The sequence below is a fragment of the Cyclopterus lumpus genome, chromosome 9, assembly GCF_009769545.1.
Source record: "Cyclopterus lumpus isolate fCycLum1 chromosome 9, fCycLum1.pri, whole genome shotgun sequence".
Lineage (NCBI taxonomy): Eukaryota > Metazoa > Chordata > Actinopteri > Perciformes > Cyclopteridae > Cyclopterus > Cyclopterus lumpus.
In genome coordinates, this window is record NC_046974.1 from 16723993 (window position 1) to 16751192 (window position 27200).

The window sequence follows — 27200 nt, forward strand, 5'->3', positions numbered from 1 at the left end:
GAGACAGAAATACATATGAGAGAAAACCAGTGAGTCAGGGAAAACAGAAACTGAGGGTTTTGAGGCCAAATGGTTTAGAAAATAAAAAAGATAAGGGAACAGGGGGAGAAGCACTCAAAAGCTTTGTGGTGTTTTTAATGTGATCGGCGACAGGTCAAACGAACAGGCCTTCAGGGAAAACAGAGGGTACAGGAAAAGGTCCACGCTAGCTGTTATTAATTCATCAGTGCCACAGAGGGAGCGAGTCTGACAAAAGACAAAGGCAGGAGGTCAGAAAAGATACATCTAGGGGACGGACAAAATAACACAAGCAGCCTGCAACAAATACTCCATTTGTGCAGTGGAAACGGATCCATCGGATGTACTTCATGCTTTCTCTCCCGTATGTAAATAAGTAGTAAGATACATCAGGATTCAAAAGTGTGGCTCTCCGTTTTTTGCAAAACATCTGTTATGCTGAAGTGTTTTGCGAGCAGCTCGCCGCATGCCGAGCAGCTCCAGGGATGTTGTTCAGAGAGTGACCCCGTGCTATGACCCACCACCTGTGGAGGAGCTGCAAGTGAAAACACAATTTCCCTGCAGGAATTATTTTAGGCGTCGCAGCTTCACCAAAGACCTCAGTGACTGTGGCTGCATCACCATGGCCACTACTAAATTCAGCAAATGTGTTGAATGACAAATATAGATCCCCCGAAAACAAAAATGTAGAAATGACATGGATGTAAGGTCTTTTTTTTTGTATTTGTCTAAAAATGTCAATTATGACAACACTGATTTTAACAAAAAAGTTAAAGAGTAAGTCTCAAATTAGTCTAACGCAAGTCAGTTTCACAAAAATCACAACCCGTCCAGACTAATTCAGGACAAAGAGACATTTTCTATGGTAATAATCAGTGGCACCTGATGTCCAGAGGCACCAAATGTCACCAAAAGAGGAAAACATGGCTAATAATTTGATTGTTATATTGTGGAGCAAGTAATGAGAAGGGGAAGAGTTTTTACAGATTGCAGTGGGGACAGTGAGCCATGTTCATTTGTCTGAGGAAAAGAAGAGTGAGCAGGAGCACTGAGCTTTTCTTTAAGGAACCGCAGCACCTGAGCTCCGCACTGGGCTGAGACCGTATATTGTGTTTTTTATTATTGCTAAACCTGAACATCCATGTAAAATATCTTCATAAAAGTTGTTAACGATTTTCTGCTGAAGTTAAACGGAGTTGAGCGGTTTGATGCGGATGCTTGGTCAGCTATGTATTATTTCAGTTAGCGTAAATGTCTTCATTTATAAAGAATTCACAGCTAATCAGTCCTAATTAAGGATCTCTCGACCTCGACAGCTTGATGCAACACATGTAGACATCTATCTGCAGTAGATCAAAGCTAAAGTCTATCATTGTGACACCGGCCCGCAAGCACAATATTGATCAAATGTAACAGAAATATGATGAACAAAAATCACACAAGTCCAACAGACGCATGTCACAGCCCGTGCTCAAGATCCGAGGACATGGCATGTTACATTACCTGAGAGCCCACAATAAATGATTACATAATGACTCCAGGAAAAGATGGAGACAGAAAGGCAGACACGAAATTGAAAGAGTAAAATGAGAAAAAGAGTAAAAAAAAGATAAGAGGCATTGTGGGTAAAGGGAGTGTGCAAGGGTTGACTGAGTTCTTCGCCAACAGTGGGAAATCATCCAGGACATTGACAGACCAGACTCACCGGTCTGTGACCAATTGAAGACACTCAACGCAGACAGTAGCGTGTGTAGACATGGGTGTGTGTATGTGTAAGCTCGCTTAATGGCTCCCACAGTGACATTGATTGATCATCAGTCTCTCCTGGTCCATGTTTGAATACCTCTACTGTGTGTGTGTGTGTGTGTGTGCACATTGATACTGTACATGTGAGTGTCAGTGAGCGTACACATTCGTGTCGACATGTCCAGTGGCTCTCAAGAAGCAGTGAACCAGGACATTCCAGGACATGAGAAAAAGTCCACTTAAAATAAACACAAAAACGTCACACAAACAAACAGAACTGCACAGTTGTATACACACACACACACACACACACACACACACAAACACACACACACACACACAATTTCCCCCACAAAATAAAAGACAGCAAAAACATGCCATTGGCCAATAAACACAGACGTACACCGACAAAACGGATACAGACACACAGATCTCTCTGAGATCAGGAGTCACTGAAACAGAAGCTAATTGACCCCCTTTAGAAATCGTTATGGTTTTTAATAATTGAAATCGAACAATCTCAGTATAAGAGATGGATACAAAGAGACAGAGGAAGGGAGCAGATGAAATGAGAGGATGAAAAAGGGGAGAGAGCTTTAGCTGGGAAAGAGGGTCGAGGAGAGTGGGAGTGATGCCAGAAAGATGGAGAGAAAGAGAGAGCAAAGAAGAGAAACATTGGGAGGAAGAGAAAGGAGGAGAGACGAGAGGAAATCAATACGAGTAAGATGGCAGCAAAGGAGGGAAAGAGGTCACAAATCACCCAAGCCAATACTGTGTGTGCCAATAATGTGTGTGTGTGTGTGTGTGTGTGTGTGTGTGTGTGTGTGTGTGTGTGTGTGTGTGTGTGTGCATGAGTGAAGTCACAAGTCAGTGCTCGCAGACTAATAACCATTCACACTTTGGCTAATGGAGACAAAGTAAGTAACCTAGTACACAATACGTCATTAGCACTCTTCAAGGCTAATGGAGATCTACTGAGGTCGTACGCACGTTGCTTCAGCAAACACTGGAAGTGCCCTTCACAATAAGATATGCAATCTGGACAGTTTATTCTGCTTCTCACCTTAAATCACATTAATTCAGAAGATATGGTAAGCATGTTGAAGCAGCCCTCACTGCTAATAATGCTACTGTATTAAAGTGCCTCTCCAGAGGAAGGCAGGTTGCCTTTTGTTGTTTTGTTTTAGGTACTTTATTATATGTTCCTTTCCTTCTTTGGCTGAGGTGCAGGGAAGAGCCCAGCGGCAGGTCGACTTAGCTATGTTTGTCAAGGATACTGTGACAGGAAATGGAGCTGTTTAGGGAATCAAGCCTTTTGGAAGCTGACCTCAGGAACCCGCTAGGCCATCCCGCTGCCCCCTCCCCCGCCCTTGCCTGTGACCTTCACCCAGCTCACCAGTCCTCCAGATGAGGCTCATTTGAATACAAGTAATGTATTGAGCTGTCATGAGACTCACAGATGAAACACACTTCACTACACGTCCCATCTATACGGAAAACAAGATGTTCATAACGTCACGTATTAGAAATTCGAAACACATTTGAAAGTGAATAATACAATTGATAATTGGTCTGCAATTTGTGTTTGTATTTATTCAAACTAGTTGGGGTTTATTTAAGTGACAGCCCAACATCGACTTTGACTTCAAATTACAAGTGAAATGTGTTCTTCATTTCATAGCATGAAAAGCAACAACTAATATAAATGATAGCTAGTTTCTGCAAGTGTTTCATTATTATATTTAATTTCTAGCATGCACATAGGATATAGTGACTACTAACTGAAATGGAGCCATTGTTGATGTTAATATAACATTGTATGAGAAGTTCAATACAGTATATCAATCAGTGGGGCATGACTAAGAGGTGTTGCCTTTGTCCAGAAGTCACGTGTCAAATAATTTAACGTTGACTTCTGGATTCACACAGGACGCACAATACGGTCTCGTGGGGAAGTCTGGTGTTGTGAGACACACCTGGCCACCCCGACTGTGTAGCTCTTTATACTGCATTAGCTGTCCTGGCTCACAATTACGAAAAATACATACAATTTGATTGCATGGGTTGTATAGAAATTATAGTACATTACTTTTAAGTTTCAGAAAAAGTATTAGTTTTGTGTCACATGATACAATTGTCCTTTTGTTTTTGCCCCTTCCACAATGTTACTTTCATTCAACCTTCTTTAATTCATCCGTATACATCATGTGACAAAAAATGTATTTCCATCATTCGGTTTGAACAACCAAAACAAATGTTGGTGCAAACACACACATTTCACACTTTCAGGCTTGTTTCATCTAAGTTCTAACTTTTACATGTTTACTTTCCTTTTCTTTTACCTTCATCCACAAGTTCAAACAGACAATGTTCCAAGCTGAATTTCCTTTTGTTGTATAAAAAAAAAAAAGATAAGATGAGATGAGAAACATGGGGAGAGAATGAGAGTGAGAATGCGCAGGAAAGGGAAAGAAAACAGCCCAGCAGGATTCCTATCATCTTTCTCCTCAGTGTGACTCCCTGATATCTGTTGGCCTTTCCAGCCCTCTCAAAGGCACCCTCCATCAGCATCCCTCCATCATCCCCTACTTCTGTCCACTGCTTCCTTCAAGCTCAGGTTTTATCTACCTCTGCTCTCTCCGGTTTCAGTCAGTGGAAATTAGAGTAGAGTACAAAACAGCATGGAGCAAAGAGAAAGGAAGAGAAAGATAAAGGAAAAAGGAGAGGGAGAGGATTGGACAGAGAGGGAGGAGGTGAGCAAGAAGACAGAGAAAATAAAAGCAGTATGGGGGCCATGGCTTATAGCTGTTTCTGTGAAACAGCTAGAAATAAAGAGGAGAAAACAGCTTAAGGAGTTTAGGTTTTCACATAGATAAACAGATAAACAGATAAACAGTGTGCACACACTGTGCATTCACCAGGCGCAGACCTACACCAGCTTTCTATGTGACTCCCTACAACTAAATGTTGCATAATATTGATCTCGTATTCATAATCTCTTCATCACATTGTTCAAAGGTGACCTAAATGCTTTGCATGAGAGCAAAAAGCAATGACGGTGGTCTCATTTAAATAGCTAATAACTGTTTCATTTCTTTGTTGTTGTTTTTGTTTTCTTTTGCACTGCATGACTGTTAGTTAAAAACACATATATAAAAACAGTAAAGTTGCAGCTAATTGTGTTCATTTCATGTAAGAAGAAAAGAGGAACCATGCATACATTAACAAAATTAAATGGCAAAGAACCATTTTCCTGGATCCAAATCTTAACAGCTCTTGATATTGCATATAATGTCCCCAGTTTATCTGTTTTATTCATTTCATATTAATGTGTATATCTGTATGGATTATGATATGTTATAGAGAGAGGTTCCCTGGAGCAGTACAAAGTAGCCTGCAGCCAATATGTATTTATTTAAACAACATTATGATGGCTTGGCAAAATGTAATTTGAGCATAACTTACACCTCATCTAAAGAAGTTGAAAACTTTGAAAACATGTTTTAATCAGGCCGGAGTGTTAAATGTTCAAACTTAAGTTTCGCACAAAATGTGATATATTTGGTTGATGCAGCTGGAACATTGACATGTAAGAGAAGAATGAAATGGACTTATAAACAGATTTAGTTCACTGGCTGGGTGATCCTGAAACAAACTCACTGTGTCCACCACATACAGTACAAGTCTAAATCCACGGGTCATTCATTGAACAGAATCTCCTCTCAGCAACGCATTGTCTGGAATCCAGCTGCTAGCAAATGAACGGCTGTTGGGAGACTAATAAATGACCCGCAGCTGCGTGTGATGTCAGTTATGAACATTGAGAGATGGGAGGGGGAAAAAAAAGAGAGAGAGGGGAAGGAAGAGAATGGATGCTTATTGTAGACACACATACATCATCTCTCACATTTATCTTAAGGAAAACCCCAAAAGGCTGTGAAAGAAAGACATCCATCCCACTTTGTTGTCCTCAATGATTTCAACTCCTGGTGTCTATAACATAGATATGTGCAGGTGTTTGCACCGTCACAGACATGAAGAGCGATTTCTGATGAAAGAACCTCTTTGGTACCTCTTTTTAAACTTTCCTTCTTTTCTTTTTGGTCTGCTCCCATATTTCTATAGTTCTTTAGCACCAAGAAAAACACTCAGTTTGTGAGTTTTGCGACACGACAGCAATAACTGTTGCAAAAGTCAAGGAGTGCAGATTCCTCCCATGTGAGGGGCAATGATGAATCATTCAAGAGGTTGTTTTCACCTCGCTGTGGTTGGACTGAAACATACAAATATACAGTAATATTGAACAGCAGCTGTGATTGTTTTTATGTAAATATCAATCTCCACTTTGTGAATATTGTTTCTGTGCCTTCACATTCAGAAGTGTGGGTGAAAATATAAACATACAAGTTCAGATTTATGTTCTCAAAGTTCTCACATCGTATTCTACAACATATTTACATTCATATCTTTATTTGTGCCGGCTGTTTCAACTCGCTCATGTTTACTTCCTGGAAGTTGTTACATTTATTCTCATCCTTAACTATTCCTGTGTCACAGCTGAACCAGGGGGAACATCAAACTGTACCGCTCAGTTGTTTCTGTCTCTATCTTGGGTTCAGAACTGTAGCAGACCCACTCAGCAAACACACACACACACACACACTCAGATACTGTACATACACACAGCAGAATGTCTGGCTCCAAGGTCTGCTTTGTAATACAAGGAGAGATCTTCGTTGTCCATATGTCACCTTGTGTACATCCAGGACTTGGTCAAACCGTACACGCCAGCTCGTTCACTTCGCTCGGCTTCTGCCAATCGGCTTGTAGCTCCTTCACTTCGAGCTAAACACTCAACAAAATCACGACTGTTTGCTGTGCTGGCTCCTCATTGGTGGAACGAGCTCCCCATTGACATCAGGACAGCAGAAAGTCTCTACACCTTCCGTCACAAACTAAAAACACATTTTTTCGACTATACCTTGAATAGGGAAGGTAGAGCCGTAGTAGCACTCTAGTAACACTTAAATGTCCCTCACCGATAGCATTTTGTAGTTTGGCACTTTATCCATCCATCCATCCATCCATTATCACCCGCTTATCCGGGGTCGGGTCGCGGTGGCAGCAGGTTCAGCAGGCCGACCCAGGCTTCCCTCTCACCCGCAACACTTTCCAGCTCATTCTGGGGGATCCCGAGGCGTTCCAAGGCCAGCCGGGAGATATAATCCCTCCAACGTGTCCTCGGTCTTCCCCGGGGCCTCCTACCAGTTGGACGTGCCTGGAAAACCTCTAATGGGAGGCGTCCAGGAGGCATCCTGACTAGATGCCCGAACCACCTCAGCTGACTCCTTTCGACACGAAGGAGCAGCGACTCGACTCCAAGCTCCCCCCTGATGTCCGAGCTCCTTACCCTATCTCTAAGGCTGAGCCCGGCCACCCTACGGAGGAAGCTCATTTCGGCCGCTTGTATCCGCACTTTAGTAGCACTTAAATGGCACGTACGGATAGTACTCTGTAGTTTAACGTTATTGAAGAAATTGTACTTGCTTGATTCTTGTTGTTCTGAGTTTGGACTCATGGTTTAATGCACTTATTGTAAGTCACTTTGGATAAAAGCGTCAGCTAAATGACATGTAATGTAATGTAATGTAATGTGTTGAGACAGAAGCAAAAGCTCTGCTTCCTCTCAATTGCGGTGCGATAGACACACAGACAAATATCAAAGTGAGTGAGTGCACAAAAATAGGGTCCACATTTTGCTCACTTTCAAGAAAAGAAGCGGCGATTCAACCACCGACATGCTGACTCGTGCTAGTGTTGACCCCGTGGTGTAGCTCCTTCAGCAGAGCCAATATATATATAGTTTCAAACAGTTTTTAGCCTCCGTTTAATCACTAACTCTGGGGACTCGGGCTCATTAACAAGCAGGTGGAGACCCATAAGCTGAGCTCATGTCAACCGTAAGTCTAAGAAACCGGGTTGCGTCGGTCTTTGTCATCCTGCCAAAGCAACAGCAGATTCATCATTAACTAGCGGAATAATACAGTGTGTTGTCAAGTGACAGGCGCGGAACTGGCTGCAGTCCAGTACATGACTGTGGATCCTATTAAACTGTCCTGTGAACATCGCAGCCGTGTACACTCGTCTAACACGTGACCTAGATTTCATACAAACAGTAAACATTGGAATAATAGGCTTAATCTGTTTGCTTACAGTGCACCAGTGAGGCCACCTGGGAAAAAAAAAAGGTTGGCCACATTTTTTGGACGTGTGACAATTTTATATCACACCCAGTCCAATCTCCTCATTGTCAGGTCCATAAAAGAGATGCGGGCTAAGAGGTCAACTACAATTCAGAGAGGGAAATGGGATTTCATTTTCATTTACACCTTAGATGTGTTGCAATACCTTTTTTAATTGTCTGCTCACCGAGACACCAGCCCGAGGTCATTCCCAGAGAGTTAAATGTCAGCGCTTTGTCAAACCCCTCGACGCCTGATACCGATGCACAAGGCATTAAAAGTAATACCTGTTGTATACATTTTAAAAAGTATGTAAACGTGTGTATATTCTGCTTCGTTTCCACCTACTTGATTATCAGTCAATTTTCTTTTGTTTGATATTTGCAAGCAAATTGCCAACAATTTGCAGTCATGCAAATGAACTCAGATGCTCTTTTGAACAGTGTTGTTTTTGCAGTTGCACTTAACTTCTATTATTTTGTACCACCAAGGTTGTCTGTCCTGACAAACAAAGAATTCTGAAAGAAATGCTGCTCTTCATGGCAATTTTCTTTAAATGTCTTTTCCCCCCATCTATTTTCTGTTGCACTCTCTGATTAGATACCCTTAGATGTTTGTGTGCATGTGACTTCACTCACCTGAGTTTTCGTCCACCCTCTCCTCCACAGTGTGGTCCTTCTGATGGACCCACTCACTGTTGCACTTGAAGTAAATCTGAGTCGCAGGTGTTGCTTTGCAGTAGAGATTGACAGGTTTATTCTTGACGATGTAGCCTTCCTCGGGTTCAAACAGGAAGTGAGGTAAGGGCTCCGGAGGGTCGGAGGGGAAGGTTTCCGGGAGTTCGCTGAGACTCAGGAAATCATCATCATCTCTCACTGCGGGAAGAAGACAAAGGTGAGAATGATGACAGTCACTGTTCTGTATTTTCACAGATGTGCAGCTTGATGCTTTGAGAACTAACAGAGACAGAAGTTGGTTCAGGGAAAAAATGCAGCTTTGTTTATTCTTGTTTTGGGATTCACCGCAGTGAGCAGCATCGTACAGGACTCATGTGACCACTAGTAATGAGCCATGTCTCAAGCCGGTGACCTGGACGGAGTAAAGTTTCCTTCCACTCAGCCATGAAATGCTAAATTAAGCAGCACCCGATTGCCGTTTCCATTTGTGGAAACCTTCTGGCCACCATTATGGGCATTATAGGTAACCTCAGGTCGTAGAGGCTCACAGAGGAGCCAAGGCACACACATACCAAATCTCAACAACGCATTGTGCGGACGTGCACGCCATTGACCTTCCCCCATGGAATTCAGATACATTAATCACGAACTGACATTTAGTTTTGGTCATCAACATTAGATGAGTTTGCACATATAAAAAGATGTATTTGTGCCATCTGAAAACCATTTCTTTTGTGGAGCAATACATATACAGTATCAAAAGAACACGGCTAAATAAAAGTGAAGGTTGCACCAAGGCTAATAAGTTATGATATAATCCTTCATTTTGGACTCTCTGGTGTTCTGCTCCCTCAGAGCTGAGTCTTGCTATTGATCAATAGTGCTAATTTACGGGTGAAAGCTCACCAATCAACTAATTGCTGCAATTCCATTCAAGTTAGTTTGTCTTGCAGAGAAATTGCACAGTTTTCAAAGGGCAAGACCTTAAAACTAAAGAAATCGGAAACCGACCGAGTGCTCATTCGGCCACCACAATAACTTTATCCTCCTCTAATCCGCTATCTCTCCTCCACTGTCCTTTCAGTCTGTCCAAACTCCAGGCCCAGCCGTGGCCTCAATCAAAGGGACACCAAGGATGTTTTGTCACCAGGTTGCCAAGGTCACCAAAACACAGAGGATTACAAGAGCTGGTGGGAGGGACAGGAAGGGGCCTTTCTTTCTTTCCCTCAAATGGACACGCATGTATACAAACACAAGGCACGTACATTAACAGTTCATGCACACACACACACACAAACACACACACACACATAAATGCCCAATTTCTCCAAACGTGTCCCTCCAGTCCATCATCATCATACAGTTTTACTAGTACTATCTAGATTTTCTTCCTTGTGTGTGTGTGTGTGTGTGTGTGTGTGTGTGTGTATGTGTGCTTCTGTGCGTGAGCTGTGATTCATGCAAATATGTGTTATCCCACAGAACGTTTTTGAGACAGCTTCAAGGTTTTTCATCCCTAATGTGTCATTGCTACAGTCACAGATGAACACCCCTATAAACGCAAACACAAATTATACCCCAAAAAACAGCAACATATTATTGTGCCTTTATAAGCCGGTGCACATGCACACAAACACATTGCTGTACTGTGAGTGTCTTATCTTGGAGAATAGTGCTGTGGGCCACAAGCTAAATGCAGCTTAGGTAAAACAAAAAGACACAAATAGAGGGGAAATGAGTAGGCAGCATCCCCAATTTGATGTCATGAAGCTGACATTTTCTCTCGTAGTTTTGCAATTAGTTCAAATTGGTCGACATTTTCACAGCATAATTTCATTAACTTGGTTATTTATCCAGTGTCATATTCACCCATTTCGCCATCAGTCCCTTTTCTACTTGCTGCACTGGCTTCATCTTTTTTTTCTTATGCTATTTCTCGTCGCTTTATGTCTCTCCAGCACTCTGCTTTACACCCTCCTACCCCTCCCTCCCACTTTTCACTTTTACGGCATACCCAACACCCATTCTCACCCTCATCTGTCATGCAGAGAGGTGGGGGTGGGGGTGGGGGGGTTCATTGCTCTGAAGTGACAGCTATAAAATATTGATTGGCACAAGAAACATGATAGCCAGAGAAAAGGGTGGCTGGAATGGAGAAAAAGGGGAGCGATGGAGAGAACTTTTCCCACGAACAAAAAGCTTTGTCTCAGAAATGCCAACTATTTTCCATCCTTTCCGTCTTTACCCTCCCAACTTTTCCCCTTCCTCCTTCCTCCTAAACCTTTTCTTTACCCCCACTGCTCTCTTCTGATCTCCTGACAGAGTGAATTACTGGCCCTAACAGCCCCCCTCATAAACGTGTTGCCTGAATGCTGTCATCAGTAATGGATGGTTGTAGCATGAACAATGTCCAGGTTCGATTTACGCCATGTAGTAAATATGCACTGGGGGCGAAAAAACACATTTATTCTCTTGCTCGTGCCTGTAGGTCTTCCCACTTCAGGAAACCTACAAACCCAACCAAAAAATGTCTGTGTCTCTGCTAAGAATGATGTCACTCAGAAGTGGCCAATCAGGTTCAAGTGTCAGTGTCAATATAAGCTGATCTACCATGGATAGAGAGATTGATGGATAAAGGACAGAGGTGACGAAAGAAGAGAGGTAGATGAGGGAGGAAAAATAAAATGAAATTGGATTGTATGATAAAACCAACAAGGAAGAGAAGTCCACTCATCTGCGTACATTTCATTATGGGCGGTAGGAACATGTCGGTGTTGGTCAAATATATAATATCTCAAACAGTCTCGTCATTTTAACTCCCCAAAGTGTTACCGGTTAGGTCAGTGCACAGTTGGCAGGTTGGTGTTTTTGCTGTGCTACTTTGATGGAAAGTGAAAGAGTGAGATATGGGGGATACTATCACACTTTAAATAAAAAACCTCCACCCTTGTAGCCTCTGAACAACAATGCAGACACTGCACCATCTTTTAAAATAACAAGTATTTTTGAGATTCTGAGGTTGAGAAATTCAGAGGTATGCAACCGTGTCTGTGTCTTAAAGCAAGCCAAACACAGCCATATAGGGTCAAAATGCCTTGTGGGTAAGAGTGTGGGTTTGTGTGTCTGTGTAAGTGTGTTAGGATTTTGTGTTCTTGGTAAGTGGTCTACGATGTGTATCAGTGCGGTAGCCGTGGAAATCATGAGATCATGCTTCTTACCCTCCTATCAGTTAGTTACGATCTGCAGCAGCTGCGAAAACATACATGCAAACAGAAAAACAGGCATTCAAACACACACACACACACACACACACAAACACACACACACACACACAAACACACACACACACACACAGACACACACACACACACACACACACACACACACACACACACACACACACACACACACAGACACATACAAACAACTAAGAGAATGAAGCTTGAATGAACCTGATATATATGAGACACTTGCCAAAATACACAAGTCACACATATGGACGCATACAAAGAAAACGCAAAGGCGCCAAAAACATGTACGCACACTAGAACAAAAAGAAGAAAAACAACACACATTTCTCCTCTTTCTTGCGATCTCTCTTCCTCTCTTCCTCTCTCCTTTATGTCTCACAAATACACACATTCCTTGTTTCACAAACACAGGAACATACAAATACCCATTCTTGGTGCTCATATTATCCAGAACTCCTGCCCACAGAATGTCTGCCCACATTATCCCCCAGAACACAAATGCACATTTACTCTTTATTATAAACACACTCAATTGAATAAACCTATTTGATTCTCGAAAAGGCTTAAGGAGTTTAGGGCCATTGAGGGAGCGATGGATAATGGGAGAGCAGGGAGCTAGTGTATCATTGTTCTGGAATTAGATATATGATGCCGTCTATTTCCCAAAAACACACACTCAGAAACACACCCACACATATATGCACACACACACACGCACAGAAAAAGATGCCCCACAAGACCATGTTTTCATCCAAGCATGCAGCACACATAGTAGGATCACAAAGATCCGGTGTAGCTGATCAGATTTGTCCATTTCTCATGGCTACCGTGACCGCCTGCTTTCTTCTGTCTCTCCCTCTATACCTCTACAGCTCTTTCATAATTTGATGATATTATTGCTTGCAGAAAATAACAAATATATTGTATACTTTTTTCTTTTGAAACCTTTTTCTTTTGTTTTTCTAACACACCACTAGGCATTCAGTGCTCAAGTCTTGTACTCTTTCTCAATTCGAGTTAGATCTTTTCTATTTCTGAAGTCATTTACAATATCGAGGTTAGCTGAGTGTTGCTACTGTACCTCTAGGAATGTCGTTGTTGGAAAGAACAGTTATTGAGATTTCTATCTGAAAGTCTTTACTGGCAATCCTTACAGTGGCGCCATTGTATTTTTGCAAAGCCTGTTTTACTCAAGGAGGTTTTTTTGTATTGCAATCACAAAAGAATCAAATCACTCATTGGAACAATTTCCATGTACAGTTTGTTATGTCAAGTCATTCGGGAACTGTTTACAGCACCAATGAACACAAAACACGAGGACACAAAAACAACGCTTCCATTAATCAAACACTTGTAACCTTTTTGTTGTTTTTCCTCTCCTTCATGTATCTCAGTTTTGTTGTTCTCTCTTTTCCTCATCCAGAGATGTTTTCAGATGGTAGGTGGTTCAGATGACGGAGATAAAGCAAGGACCAGCAAAGTTAACAGGTGTGGGGCTGTGTGCATTTCTCAGAATCGATCTGTTTTTAAAGAACCACTTGACAGAGCAAGCCAGGCAATTATACTTCTTGCCCCGGAGAGTCGTATCTCTTTTGAAACAAGGTGACGGGGCGACCAGGCATCATCTGCATCCATTGGAAACTTAATCAGGTGCTTATCCTCAATCGGCACTTTGATGAAAGACACATTATTCAGGACACGGGCAGACGTGCAAATTGAGAGAACTGAATTGCTCCATCAGTGTTGTCCAAAGGGATCATTGAACCTGCATTTATTAATAGTAGTTAAAGTAGTAGTAGTCGTAGTAGTAGATATAAATAATACCTCTAGGGCCGTCCTCGACTGAAGAAATTCTTCGATTTACACTTAAAAGATTTTATCCACTAATCGATTAGTGGAGTTAATCAACTGATCCTTTGTTTCTCGACAAATAATCAAAGAAAAACACAATTCTAAATGTTGTGTTTGTGTTTCTTCGAAATGAGTCATTCAGCATGACAAAAGCATAATAAAAAGACTACAGATACCTTAATAGACTCAGACCAAAACGACCAATAAGTTGCATTATGAATTAATCGCCCTACATATCTTTATAAAGATGATCTTTGTATGTTTTTGTTGGGAGTTAATGATTCATATATATGGTAATTTCTGATCTGGACGATGTTGTGTTGAACTGCATTGCATTGCATTGTTTCTCATATTTGGTTGTATTTTTGTTGTGTTTTAGATTGAACCAAATACAAATGAACATCTGCAATATTTCACATAGGAGAGGAGGCCCTTAAAGGTTGGGTGGCTAACCGTGATGACAGAAATAACCCTGGGAACATATAGTATAGCACAGCACACTCCTTGTCATAGCCAATTATATCTCCACCAGGCTTTCAGGGCGATCCGAGGAAATTCATCATAGTTGAGAGTAGTTGAAAGCTAGCTAGAGTATCTTAATGTGGGAGCAGTTGGTTGGCGTCCTCTGACTTCATCATGTGGGACATGTAGGGCCCCAGCTAAAGCCTGGAACTAGATTTACGACCCCGCCGGCAGAGGGGTGACTCCGTCAGGCCACAGCAAGAGAGAAATACATCTGGGGTAATCTGGTGGCTAAGTGGTTATGACGCATAGTAAATACAGCCATCAAGTCTATATAGTGTAAAAAACTCCTCAAAGTTAATATAGCCTCCTTAGTGAGAGTGAGGTGTACATATCAGGAATAGGGGAAATTATTAGAGAAAAAACTAATATCAAGAAACGTGCGTGAAAGAGAGGAGTAGCAATATGTTTTGGGATATATATACATATGTTACTATAATATATCCCGTCCTTAGGTCCTTTTTTACCAATTTATTTGACTCTGTTTCTATCAACAGTAACTTTCACACGAAGCAACAAATAACACCACAAACAAAGTTTTGATATTCAACATGTTGTATGTGTTAGAGAGGCATCACTGCTTGCTGTAATGTATTCATACATTGACATAGTGGTGTAAAGCCCATAAATTCACTCTCTGAATAATTACATTGGAGCCGAATACCAGACATCCACATTTGGCACCAGCCACTTACAGTATATGAATACAAAACCCTCAGACACACACACACACACACACACACACACACACACACACGTGGTGGCTATGACATGCATATTTTATTTATTCCAAAATTATAATTCTGTAAGCGCCATTGCCTTCAGTTATCAGGTCAGAGCACAGCCAAAGTGCATATTAGTGTTTGTGTGCGTGTGTGTGTGTGTGTGTGGAGGCCTATCAATGTGCATACATTATTAAATAGGAATACTGTAAGTCCATGAAAGAGTATACATTCATGCATTCGTATGTGCATTTGCATTTCTGCATGTGTGGTGCGCTTCTTATTGAAATAGTTGAATATTAAGTGTATTCTGTACATCTGAATATATGTGAATATACGGTCGGTGAGTATTTAATGTCCTATAGCAGCGTTAAGCTGACTATACAGAGGTCATACGAGTCTATTATAGCTTCGCTCAATCCCTATGGTCTCTAATCAATTATCACTTCAGTGTGCTTGTGTGCGTTTGCACATGTGCCAGCAATTTATGTAATCATGTGTGCTCGGTTACTGTTCATTAAGTAAGATTGCCGTGCTAGCGGCATGAATAGAAGGATGTCACGCGGTCGGCCCACCACTTTGGGCTGGACGATAATTCCTCAACAACCGCTGAATGAATTGATAGGAATTTCATGATCCCCGGGGGATGCAGCATACTGACTTTAATGATATTCTTAATTTTCATAAACCACTTTTTTTAGACTTCGCTACAAACTCCAATTATGCCTCGTAATTATTTGCCAGAAATGTCAGACAACAAGAGAGCACATCAATGGGTCGAGAAGTGTCTGCAACACTCCAGTGAACAAAAAGAAAGAAAAAAGAAAGAGATGTTGTTAAAAGCCGATTTAGCTAATCAGAGGGATCTGAATCTCTTTGAATCATGAGGTCTAGAAGCTCCAGATGAAATGGGAGTTATTAAACAATGAAAGGGATGAATGAATAAAAATATTGATTGTCAAGGGAAGAAAAACAATCCTCTACTGCACTTGACTCAAGGCATACACACCATCTCCGGTGTCAGATTGAAACTAGGACACACAGTTGGACACAGTCATTTTAAGGACAGGCACGGCACAGGAGCAGCTGATGAGTGGGTGTTTGCAGGTAGGCAGTGTGAGAGCACTCAGTTGCTTTTATTCATGGTTGTCTCTGCCAAACATTACGCGCACACGCAGACACACACAGACACACACAGGACTGTGTGTGCATCTACGCCCGTCCTGAATGACAACTGCTACAGCTATTGTTAGTTCCTCCATTATTGTACAGCTACTCTTTCTTCCTCTATCATTGTCTTCTCTCTTCCGCTGTCTCTCTTTTCTCTTTGTCTTAATCTCTTCCCTCGAAAGATCACAAGGAAACCTTGCTTCAAGCATCTTTCTGCATGTGATCTTTTTCAGCTCCACGAGGTTGTTGGAAAGCAGCTCCCTATCCTCAGAGGCAGTGTAAGGCAGTGTAAAAGGGGGTACCGTATACTGCTCCATATGGACGACTGGGCAGCAAGTACGCCTCGTTTCTCCTGAAACTCCTGTTAAGCCAGCTCTTATCTCCAGTTTCTGTGGCGCGAGTCAGTTTAGATGTCCTGATACAGCTCACTGGACAGCATAGGATGGTCCAAAGTGGGGGGTTAATATCTGATTCCACCAAGCGATGAGGCTTTGGTTACAGTTTTTCTTTGTGTCTTACATATGACTCGCTACGTGGGTGGAACCCAAAACGCTGAGAACCAATCTGTTTCGGTCCTCAGCTATGTTGTTGGTTTTGATTCAAACTCATCCTTATGAACTAGGTCACTGGTATGGGAACCAGTAATGGAAGGCCATTTAGGTCAAGTCTCTTCCCTCAACCTCTGTTCAGTCACGCCAGGTAAAAACAATGCCACACTCAAGAAAATGCATGTGTCTTATTTGTAATGCAGAACACTGTTTCATCACAGGGTCTGTCGGAAACCGGATAATGCAGTAATAGTGTATAATAAAAAATGGTTTGATTCGGGTAGGAGAGAGACAGATAAGCAAACAAGGAGAAATCCACGTGTACAGTCAGGGGGAAATAATTATAGTCATTTGAACTCATTTCACAATCATGGAAAGCAGTTATCTGTAATGCACATGTCTCACTTTGTATTACACACACCCCACATATCCACATGCAGATGGAATATCTCATTCATATGCATAGTCTTATGTAAGCTTGTGGGGGTACAAACTTGTGCGAGTTGCTGTGTAATGTTATCTTCCAGATGGATTTTGTCTCCCTTACCCCAGGCCTGAGGGAAATGCAAAGCTTCGCTTTCATTCATGTCGTACTATCACAGCTCAGCATCGGTATTAATACAAGCAGCCAGCGCAGGGCCGTGCATTAGAATATCAAAGCATTGGCCGGGGAAGGACTTCTGCTTTCAGGGAGATAGGATAATGTTTTCTGGGTGTCTTACGACTAATAGTTGCTGGTCGCTCTATGATCCACATCTCACGAACCACCTGGCTCTCTCTCTCTCTCTCTCTCTCTCTCTCTCTCTCTCTCTATCTCTCTGCATTATTTTCCACCTGTCAGCATCTCTATATGCAGGTCTATATGTCTTCATGATTACTTTTTATGTTCTCTATCTGTAGAAAAATGGCCCTCTGCCCCCTTTTCATCTTTGTCCGTGATTTCTTTCCTGATTCCTTTAGAATACTTTTTTGTGTTCAGGCTTTCTTTCCCTTTTCTTTCAACTCGGAGGTTCCACTCTCCTTTTGCTTTGGAGGAATTGTTCAGTTATCCTTCTCTCTTTGGCCACTTCCCCAGGGGTGGATTTGACAGCCACTCTTGTGCAAGACTACATCTCCTCTTCCTGATGCTGTTCCTCATTTTCTTTCTTCTTCTGCTCTTGTGTGTTTCCATGTTTTCCATTCTTCCTTTCTCCTGTCAACTATCCCCTCATCCTTATTGCTTTCTATGGCTCCTCCTGTTTCCTTCTGAAGGGAATCAAAACACCATGCTGAGCCTAGTTTATTAGATTATCTATTTGGTGAGGAAAAACCGACGCACACACACACACGCACACAAAGAATACAATAAAATAATGAAGATGGCCCTCAATTCAAATGATAAAGAACAGCTTACAGGCTTATTTCATTTGAAGATTTTCCCATATTTTGGCTATTTCATTCAGAGCTGAAGATAAAATTGGATCAACATTTCACTGCTTATGCCTTCTCCATCTGGAGGCTCACTGTCTCTCTCTTGCCTTCTTATCCCTCCTCTCTACCATTTCTCCTTAACACCCTCATGCTTTCCGACCGCACGGCTCTGTTACTTTCCCTCGCCTAGCCAACCTCTCCTTCTCCCCTGCTGTCTTCCTCTCCTCTTCTCAGTTCTCTCTCTCTCTCTCTGGCACCTTTCCACACTTCCCACTCTCATCTTCTATCCCCATTTCTCGCCTCCCCATCTTCACTCCTTCCCCAACACTTCGCCTCCCTGCTTTGCTCTCTGGCATCTTTTCAGTCACTATTCCCCTCCAACCTCTTCCTTCTTTCAGCCTTCTTCTCTCCTCCCTCCTTCACTGCGTCATCCCAAACTCGTCTCTTTTTTCCACCATCTCACTTGCTCTCTAAACCCCCCTCCCTCTTCAGGTCACTATAAATAGAGCCTCGAGGGGGTTTCATAATGGACTTCTGCCTCTGACCTTATTACAGACACATTACTGACCATACTTCTCTCTCTTGCCTTCTCTCTCTCGTACTTACAGACAGTACACAAGTGTTACTCCAATCCCTCTTTTATCTCAATAATGCACATGCCCATTACTCAAAACTAAGGCTCTTGATGGTACATCTATTTTTACCTAACACCCCCATTCTATCTTTGTTGTTTCGTTCCCCTACTCTTAACCACAGCTTTTCCCTTTGCAATTTATTTTCACAATGGTTCTGTTTTGTGGATCCCACATTTTGTCAAAATGTATTTCCTCTTTAACTTAACAAGCTTTAACAACATTGGGGATTTGTTGGTGCATTATTTATCTTCTCCAAGGTTTTTCTTTGCACCATGAACAGAAACAACAGAAAAAAGAACCTCATTTGTTCTTGAGCGAACATAAAAAACACATCATTAGTGTTGCATTCTTCCTTGAAACTAGCGCATTGGTTGCAAGCTAATGAGCTAGCTCACAGCTAGTGTTACATATTGGGTTTAATGATGAATACCAGCAGAGCAAGCAGGCCACTTTGGAACCGAGGGTGCCAACTTGGGGAATTTTGGTTTGCCATGGTGTGAGCCAGATGAGGAAGAAAACACTGACGTCCAAAATGTCAATTTACTCCTTTGACACCAGCCCCGTAGTTTTGGCCCTCTTTCTGCCTGATCCTCTGCTTCCAGAGTCCTAATTAACTTTTATCTTGGGTCTGCTACCCTCACAAGTACTGGTCTCTAAAATGAGCTGTGCTCAAGCTTGTGGGAACTAGAGCAGTGGTCTCTGAGCAGGGGAGCACTGATCTCAAGAGTGAGCCTGTGTGTGTGGGGTGTGTGTGTGTGATAGAGAGAGAGAGATAGAGAGAGAGAGAGAGAGAGAGAGAGAGAGAGAGAGAGAGAGAGAGAGAGGCACAGAGAGACACAGAGAGACACAGAGAGAGAGACAGAGAGAGAGAAAAGCCTTATTCCATTTTCAGATTTATTTTGGTCAAATCCGAGGCATTTATAAATTACACAATGGGCTTTGAATTGGTTTCATCTGCCTCGGGGGCAAAAAACATTCCAACCCCATAATAAACTGAATCACTGATAAGTGACAAAAAAAATCTAAGAGGGCATGAATGAAACCTGTCATGGAGGTTTTACAGTATTTCACAGCCTGAGCTCAACGTGACCTGAAGGTATCGACATGCTTTAGCCGGGCTCAGACCTAAAACATAAATCATACTGTCACACATTAAATGTCACAATTATGTATGATTTTGAATAATTCAATTAGACATTGATTTACACTGATTACATTGACATTCTCCTTGTCTCATTTGAATGTTTTGAATCTGGATGGTTAGTCACTGAGAACGTAAATAGTTTGTTATTTAAACCCTCATCTGGCGACATGATGGAGATTCGGAGAACATCTATGAATGAAAAGCACAAGATACCACAACATTTTAATGTGGAAACAACTGTTATAGTTTTGGCCCAAAACACGTGGTTCTGTCAAGGGGCTGAATAAATTGTATTTGACATGGATAAAATGGCCTTTATACATATATGAATAAAAGAAAATATATATTTCATGTTATATTTTATAAATCTTTTTCACAAGACTAATAGGGTAGAAGGCATTTCACTGGTACTGGATACACATAAGCTTCATACATGATTCACTACATACAGTATATTTGCTATTCATAGCAAGCACTTTTGTAAAAACATAAAAAAATAAGTTCTTACATATAGTTACGTCTAAGATGGTTTAAAAATTAATCAAAACATGACCTCTCCGTGTTGTTGGTGCTATAAACAGTACTTATGAGCACACACATAGTTCCTGGTAGCGCAGCGGGGAATGTGTACACTAAGTGTCCTAGTTGCTCACTCATACTTCAGTTCATGGCGGACTCCTCCTGAGGAAAACAGACTCATGTTGGAGCGGGTCAGCACGCCAGAGGAGTGCCCGCTCTGTTGTGTCAGTGGCCTGTTGACTGGTGGGTTGATCGCTAACCATTTTGACATGTGGCCCAGATGCAACCCATTGATGCTGGTGAGTGCACAAACAATGGTGAGTCTCGAAGGCCCGGCTATACAGTTCAAAGCTGTGGCAGACTTGACGAGCTCAAATGACAGCTGCCGGTGAGAATACAAAATGTTTTTCAAGGCGCAAGAGGAATAATGCAAAAACTCCTGCCAGTAAAGTTTCTCCACCTTGAAGAGAGATCTTGACTTTATTCTGAAATATTTCCCTTTTTATCTTTCCTAAGCACTCCGTGCGGCTGAGCGGTGTCATGAGTGTGGGGAGTGGGGACCATCCTCAAAAAGGAGAAGCGTTGAAGCCCTGTGGCTACTTGTTTTCACACTGGCTTTCTGCATTTTCTTTTTGGACCTGGACAGATCAACAGATAACATTTCTATGGTAATTATTTTGGAGAAAAAAAAGTCCTAGCTGTGAGAGGGAAATATTATTTAAAAATAATGTCCATCAACGTGTTATTAAAACAGCAAAAGAAGTAGTTCAGAACAAGTTCTTTTTAACTTTTTGCCACCTGGAGATAGTTAAGAAGCAGTTATACGAGACCTCAATTATCTCCCACCACACTCAGTCATTCCCCACAAAATAAACAATTAATTACGTTTTTGACCATATTAGACAGCATAACCGTAGTTACATCAAAAGGCCATGACTTAAGGTAGTGAAAGGGCTAATGTGCAGGGTTGTTAGTACATCACTTAACATTAAGTTAACTGTGGTGGAAACATGGCTTGAGGTTGTGAGTTCAATCTTGGGTGATTCGATTTCAGGATTCATTTCCATGATTCATTTCCATTCAGGCTATCCTGAAACTCAGTCTAATTCTATTTAACACAGTCACTCTCCGGTTAATTATGTATTTACAAATCTCATATGAGCTGGTCAGAAAATGGATCACAGCTAAGTATGAAGTTCAGATTGAGTTCATATGGAAAGGAGTTACCTGTATGCAACATTAACTTGTACTTGACTAGATTGGGGACCAGATTCTTAGCAGCCCGGTCGTAGTGCTGAGATATACTCAGTGAAGTGGATTTCACTTCTTAAACATGTCCGCTGGCTCTATTCTATTCTGGAAAAGAAGTAAATATGAGTTGAGTTTCTTTTTTAAGCTTCTGAATATCCTGCTTTCATATATTACACAATCACATGTAGACAACACGCTCAAGTTCAAGTATAGAATGGCTAAGTGCACTACGTGTTGCACCAGTGCATTCTGCAGGGCTGCACATTAACATTAAGAGCATACGTATAGAAGGCCAGCGCAAAGTAAAGAGATGCCTGGAAATGGCCACACGACTGAGCAAGCCAAAAGGTTAAAAGTTCAAATCTTCAAGAGAACGAGTGACTGAGTCACTCTGTTTAGATGTATGGATATGTTGATATGCTGGAAGCTGAAGTCGCCTCGGGGCTACAAGTGCTGCATGACTGGATCTTTTCAGTGAGGTCCCACATAAAGAGGGGCAGTGAACAGAGGATATAACAAGAGGTTAGTTAGTTAACTGGGGTCACAAGGTCAAAAGAGATGAGGCTTTTAAGTGTGTGTGTGTGTGTGTGTGTGTAGGTGAGATATGTTAAGTCTGCAAGTATAAGCTCTGTGTGCGTATGTGTGTGTATGAGTGGGCCATAAAGAAAATGAGTTTTTTGATGAAAGAACCTGTGTGCAGGTGGACGCTGAGGTCACAAGTTGAAATGCTGTGGGAGGGGGGAGAAGAAGATGCACTGCATGACTGCATCTGTTTGCAGTAGGTTGCCCTGTCAGAGAGCTGATGAATGGGTTGTAAGTGATTGTAAGCTCAGAGGTAATGGACTACAGCTGAGTGAGCCGATGCTGTTGTCTTCAGAGAGCTGGCATGTGGAAATGATATGTTTGTATACGCAGTACGTTCTGACCAATATCAATAAATCCATCAAACGTCCTATATGTTGAAAAAGTTCTGTCAAATAATTGGCACATTCAAAAGGTCAGTTTCACAAAACTTTTTAAACATTTACAGGTTAACTGCAGCTTAATATATTTCCTGTTTTAATGTGTCAATGTTATAGGCACTCGCAACACAGTTGGAAAGGGCAAGTCATACGTTTCTATTGAAAGTCTATGCTTTTTTTATAGACCATACAGAATACAGGCACCATATTTGAGCACTTAAATGTGGCTAAACATGTACAGTGTTTTTAAAGTTTTTTGTGTTGCATTTCACTTTTATCAATCAACTAAACCGCCTCAGTGTAAAAGATGTTTTGTTTGTTTCCATGCACAATTTTACATTAAACAGCCGGATGTATGAGCACTTTATGGCACTTTCCCATAATGTATTGTCACATCGTTAAACTGCAGCTTTCTCATGAACTGATACATGGACTGGATATAGCTTTCATTGTAATAGAGTTCCACATTAAGGGGTTAACGTTAATGAAATTGAGGTGGATTAGTTATGATCTATTGTGAATATACAGAATGGCCTTTTGTCTGCTGAAAGTAAAATAGATCCAATCAGAAGGATTATGCAAACTGATTTATTATTATTATTAATGTTGTAGCTGGAGTGAGATTACTTTTCTAGAGCGATAGAACAAATCAGTAAAATCAGGTGTCTCACAAAACCACGGTGTGATTGTCAGAATGCGGTAATAAGGTGACAGATTTTCTCAGCCACAGTCTGGGGTCATTTTAACTCTCCCTCCCCCACCTTGCCTTTCTCACATACACACACACACACACACACACACACACACACACACACACACACACACACACACAATCAAAGGCCTGTATACTGTTTATTCTGATATACCAAACATAATTTCACAGTCAAACATCATGTTTACATATTTGATCTTGAGTCCTTGGAGATGCTCTTTACACTTTTTCCTCTGTCCCTATTTTCCAAGGCCTGTGCAATCAGGCCTGCTGTACAACCACTTTCCACTCTCGGAACTCTAAACAAATGACTACATTACCGAATAGAGACTTAAACCTAGGAGAGCAATGCCATGATATCGGCTTTATTATAAAACTGTATCCTTGACTATCGGTAACCTGCCTTGTAAATATATTCAAAAAACGGTTAACAACTAATTAAGAGTGACAGAAGGAGCTGAATGACTTGTGAGTGCCGTTTTTAACGTTGGAGGCATCAGAGGAAAGGTGATAGTCACCAAAGGAGAGCAACGAAGAACAAACATGCTTCTATTATCTACAGAGAATATGTGAAAGAGATATGAATGCCTCCTGTAGAGTAAGATGACAGAAGATGATTAAGGGTGAACAATTACATCAGATATATAAGTGCCACAGTGTGAATCTGTCTGTGTGAAGATATTCCTTCATAAATTATGAAAACACTAACCAGAGTTCATTCTTGACATTAATACAGTCGTTTGACAAAAGCAAATCCCTGTCCATAAATACGACTACGGTTGAAACCCTTAACAAATAAAAGCTGGTAAGCTACATTACAAAGAGAATGGCCATTATTGTCTATGGAGAGTATAGTGTTGAGTTGCCTGAGTAGTCACAGAGGAGATTTTTTTTTGTTTGTTCATAATGAATAATGCTGTAACACCCTTCGTCCTACAGGCAAACTATGCACGTTTACATCGTTGGTGTGAGAAAGCGGGAAGATGATATGATATTAAAATTTCAACTGAGCACAATTCCCTCAGCCTGAATCATAAGGGGATGTACACATGGGTCTGTGGTTAAGTGGAGCGGGTCAGCTGCATGAACCTTTGCAACCCTGCGTTGGTATGTGCGAGGCGATTAGCCAGAGAGAGCGTAGTATGGGTGGGCCAAAGGGGGCAAATATAATAATAGGTTTTACTTTGATGCTTGAAATAAAATTCTCCCTTCACCTGCCTCTGACCAGGGAGGTCAGAGCCCGAGATCAGCTTCATAGCAGCACTCCTGGGGAGGGATTTAGTGTCATGCTCAAAGACAACAGGGATGATACATGGGGCGTGTCGGATTGTCCTTGAGCTTTGCAGAAGCCACCCTGCTATCTCAAGACGTCTGCGGTTTTAACAACAGAGGTTTTGGGATAAACACTTTTGAAACCAATATGTCTTTGTTCAAATGATCTCAAACACGTTCTCTGGAAAAGTTGTTCTTGTGTAAACACTGAGACTTCACATGGGCCCATCTACAGCAGCCCAGGTTCTGGTGCCTCGCTCGGCATCAGGAGCAGCAGAAAAAATGTGAATGGTGAAACAAAGAGAAAAAATAAGGTTTTGAGATTAGAAGAATAAACAACTCAGAGGATGATACACAGAGATAGGCCAAGCTCTGCCCACTATACATTATTAGACAATGCACCTTCATCTGTCTTTTTCACCTTGCCTTGTTCACTTTCTCATTATCCCTCATTCTCTCTCACCTGTGCCAGTTCAAAGACAAAAACATACGCCATCAAATGAGGTGTGGACACTGACACACAAACTCTCACACACTCGCACACACATGCACACTGAGGGACTGTGGTGGAATCAGCATGTGCTTTCGACTGGTGTGATTAATAGCATTCTGTGCACCAGTGAACAGATGAACCAGAAAACAACACAAACATTATCATAACCCGAAAGACCTAATTATTGCAGCGCACATCTGACAGACAGTGTGTGTTGAGAGAGGGAGGGGGTGGGGGGGGCAGTGGGGATACAAGATTTATGACCCTGCTATGGATTGTTGTGCGGCGTCCCCTTCATGCCTTTTGTGTCTTTCACCATTCGGGTGCAAATTAGGAATATGATAATGGCCATATTATATATTATAATGAGTGTGTGCACGCATGGTTGTGTGTGTATACACAGTGTGTGTCAGTCTTCTCTGACCGGCTGAAGAAGGAGTTATGCATGGTAATGTGGCGTACTCACTCACACACAGGCAGAACCACAGAGAAATGGAAAAACACACAAGGTCTGTGACATCACTCACAGCTGGTGAGGGATGTCACAGAACCAGTGAAATACCACGATTCTCGAATACCCAATTCTACGTTGTCAATGTAACGGTAACATGGAGTGAAACTCTGAGCTATTTAAATTAATCTGCACACCTTTCTTTCTGGTGCTTTGTTAAGTTGGAAGTGTTTCAACCTTTTGTCTGAAATGTTTGATGAGCTAGTGTTAGAAAGCTGTGAAAACAGGTCACAAACCTCTCGCTTATATCTATTTTATATTCCTGTGAAAACATCAACGTCAAACAACTGTATTTATTTATTCAGGTTCCTCACCAAAAAAAAAAAATTGTTCAAGATTGCATTTGAACACTTCATAATGACTAGAATTTACCTTAGCGCTAATATTTACCGAATAGAGCTTGAACACATCATAATGTAACTCAATGCAACCTCTGTATGTTAGCTGTTAGCTGTTACAATCATCCTCCTGATGATTTAGACATTGATGTAATGTTGCATTATCAGGGAACAAATATGGTGTGTCTTCTGGACGTTTCAATTGTGAGTTATACAGCAGAGATATTAAGTGTGCGTCAAAGTTCTATCTGCATCTATCTGAGGAGATCCTATGAAAGTCACCTAAATGTCTGCTGACCCAAATCACCATATTCCCCCAATGTCCCCCCACTGGCATCTAGCCATGCAGATGAGAGCTCGACCAATAAATCATCTGCACGGTGTATCACGCTTTGTTTGTACATCAGTATTTTTTTGCGGGCCTAAACCTGATACATTGGTTGGCCTCTAATGCAGCTAGTTCTGCTTTATTCACAGCGGGTTTGAGATGTGCCTCCATAAGACCACACCAACACAGTGAAAGTGGAAGACAATTAATCTCTGGGAACCAGACGATCAACATTTAATATTCATCGGGAAGAATTTTCTCGCAAAAGAAGAAAACTGTTCGGCCTGTCGATGCTCTGTTCATGTTGTATTCAATTGTTGGAATCTGAAACATGATTATCTTTGAAAAGAGATGACACCAGATATTTTGATATTCAGTCTGTTTGGATCCTCACATATTGTAAAATCCCGAATAATGACATGGGGAGTCCCACAGCCGGGGCCCGGTGGGAAGCAGAGGATATGTTCAATTTGGGACCGATTTCAAGCCAGCTTTTTACTCTGGTCTCTCATGGTGCGGGGTAATGGATGACACTGGATCAGATACTGTACTGGATCAGTGTCAAGAGCTTCACAGGACACTAGGTTATGGCTGTCTGTTCCCCTCTTGCTCTTGCCTTCCTCCCTTTTGTGCTCACTGTCATCCTCATGCTATTTCTCTAACTAAATCCGCCCTCGGGCCCCTGGACACCAGAGCAGAACAGAGGGGTGGAGAAAAGGTGGTACTGATTAGAGAGAAATAGACAGTGATCACACAGCAAGGGGAAAAGCGCACTGGATGGGGAAGAGGGATATATAAGATTGAAAATGTGGAAATATTGGAGAGTAACTGACGAAATAGGTTAAAGGATGGGGAAAACATCTAGTATATTCAAAAGT

At 41.7% G+C, this 27200-nt stretch overlaps 1 protein-coding gene across 1 annotated transcript in view; it reads right to left on the bottom strand.

The window, feature by feature from the left end:
- Positions 1–27200, bottom strand: part of LOC117736622 (netrin receptor UNC5C-like) — a 169893-nt gene that overhangs the window by 81343 nt on the left and 61350 nt on the right. The window contains exon 2 of the mRNA XM_034542074.1: positions 8645–8881. Within this exon, the coding sequence (XP_034397965.1) occupies positions 8645–8881 (237 nt within the window). The remainder of the gene's footprint in view (positions 1–8644; positions 8882–27200) is intronic.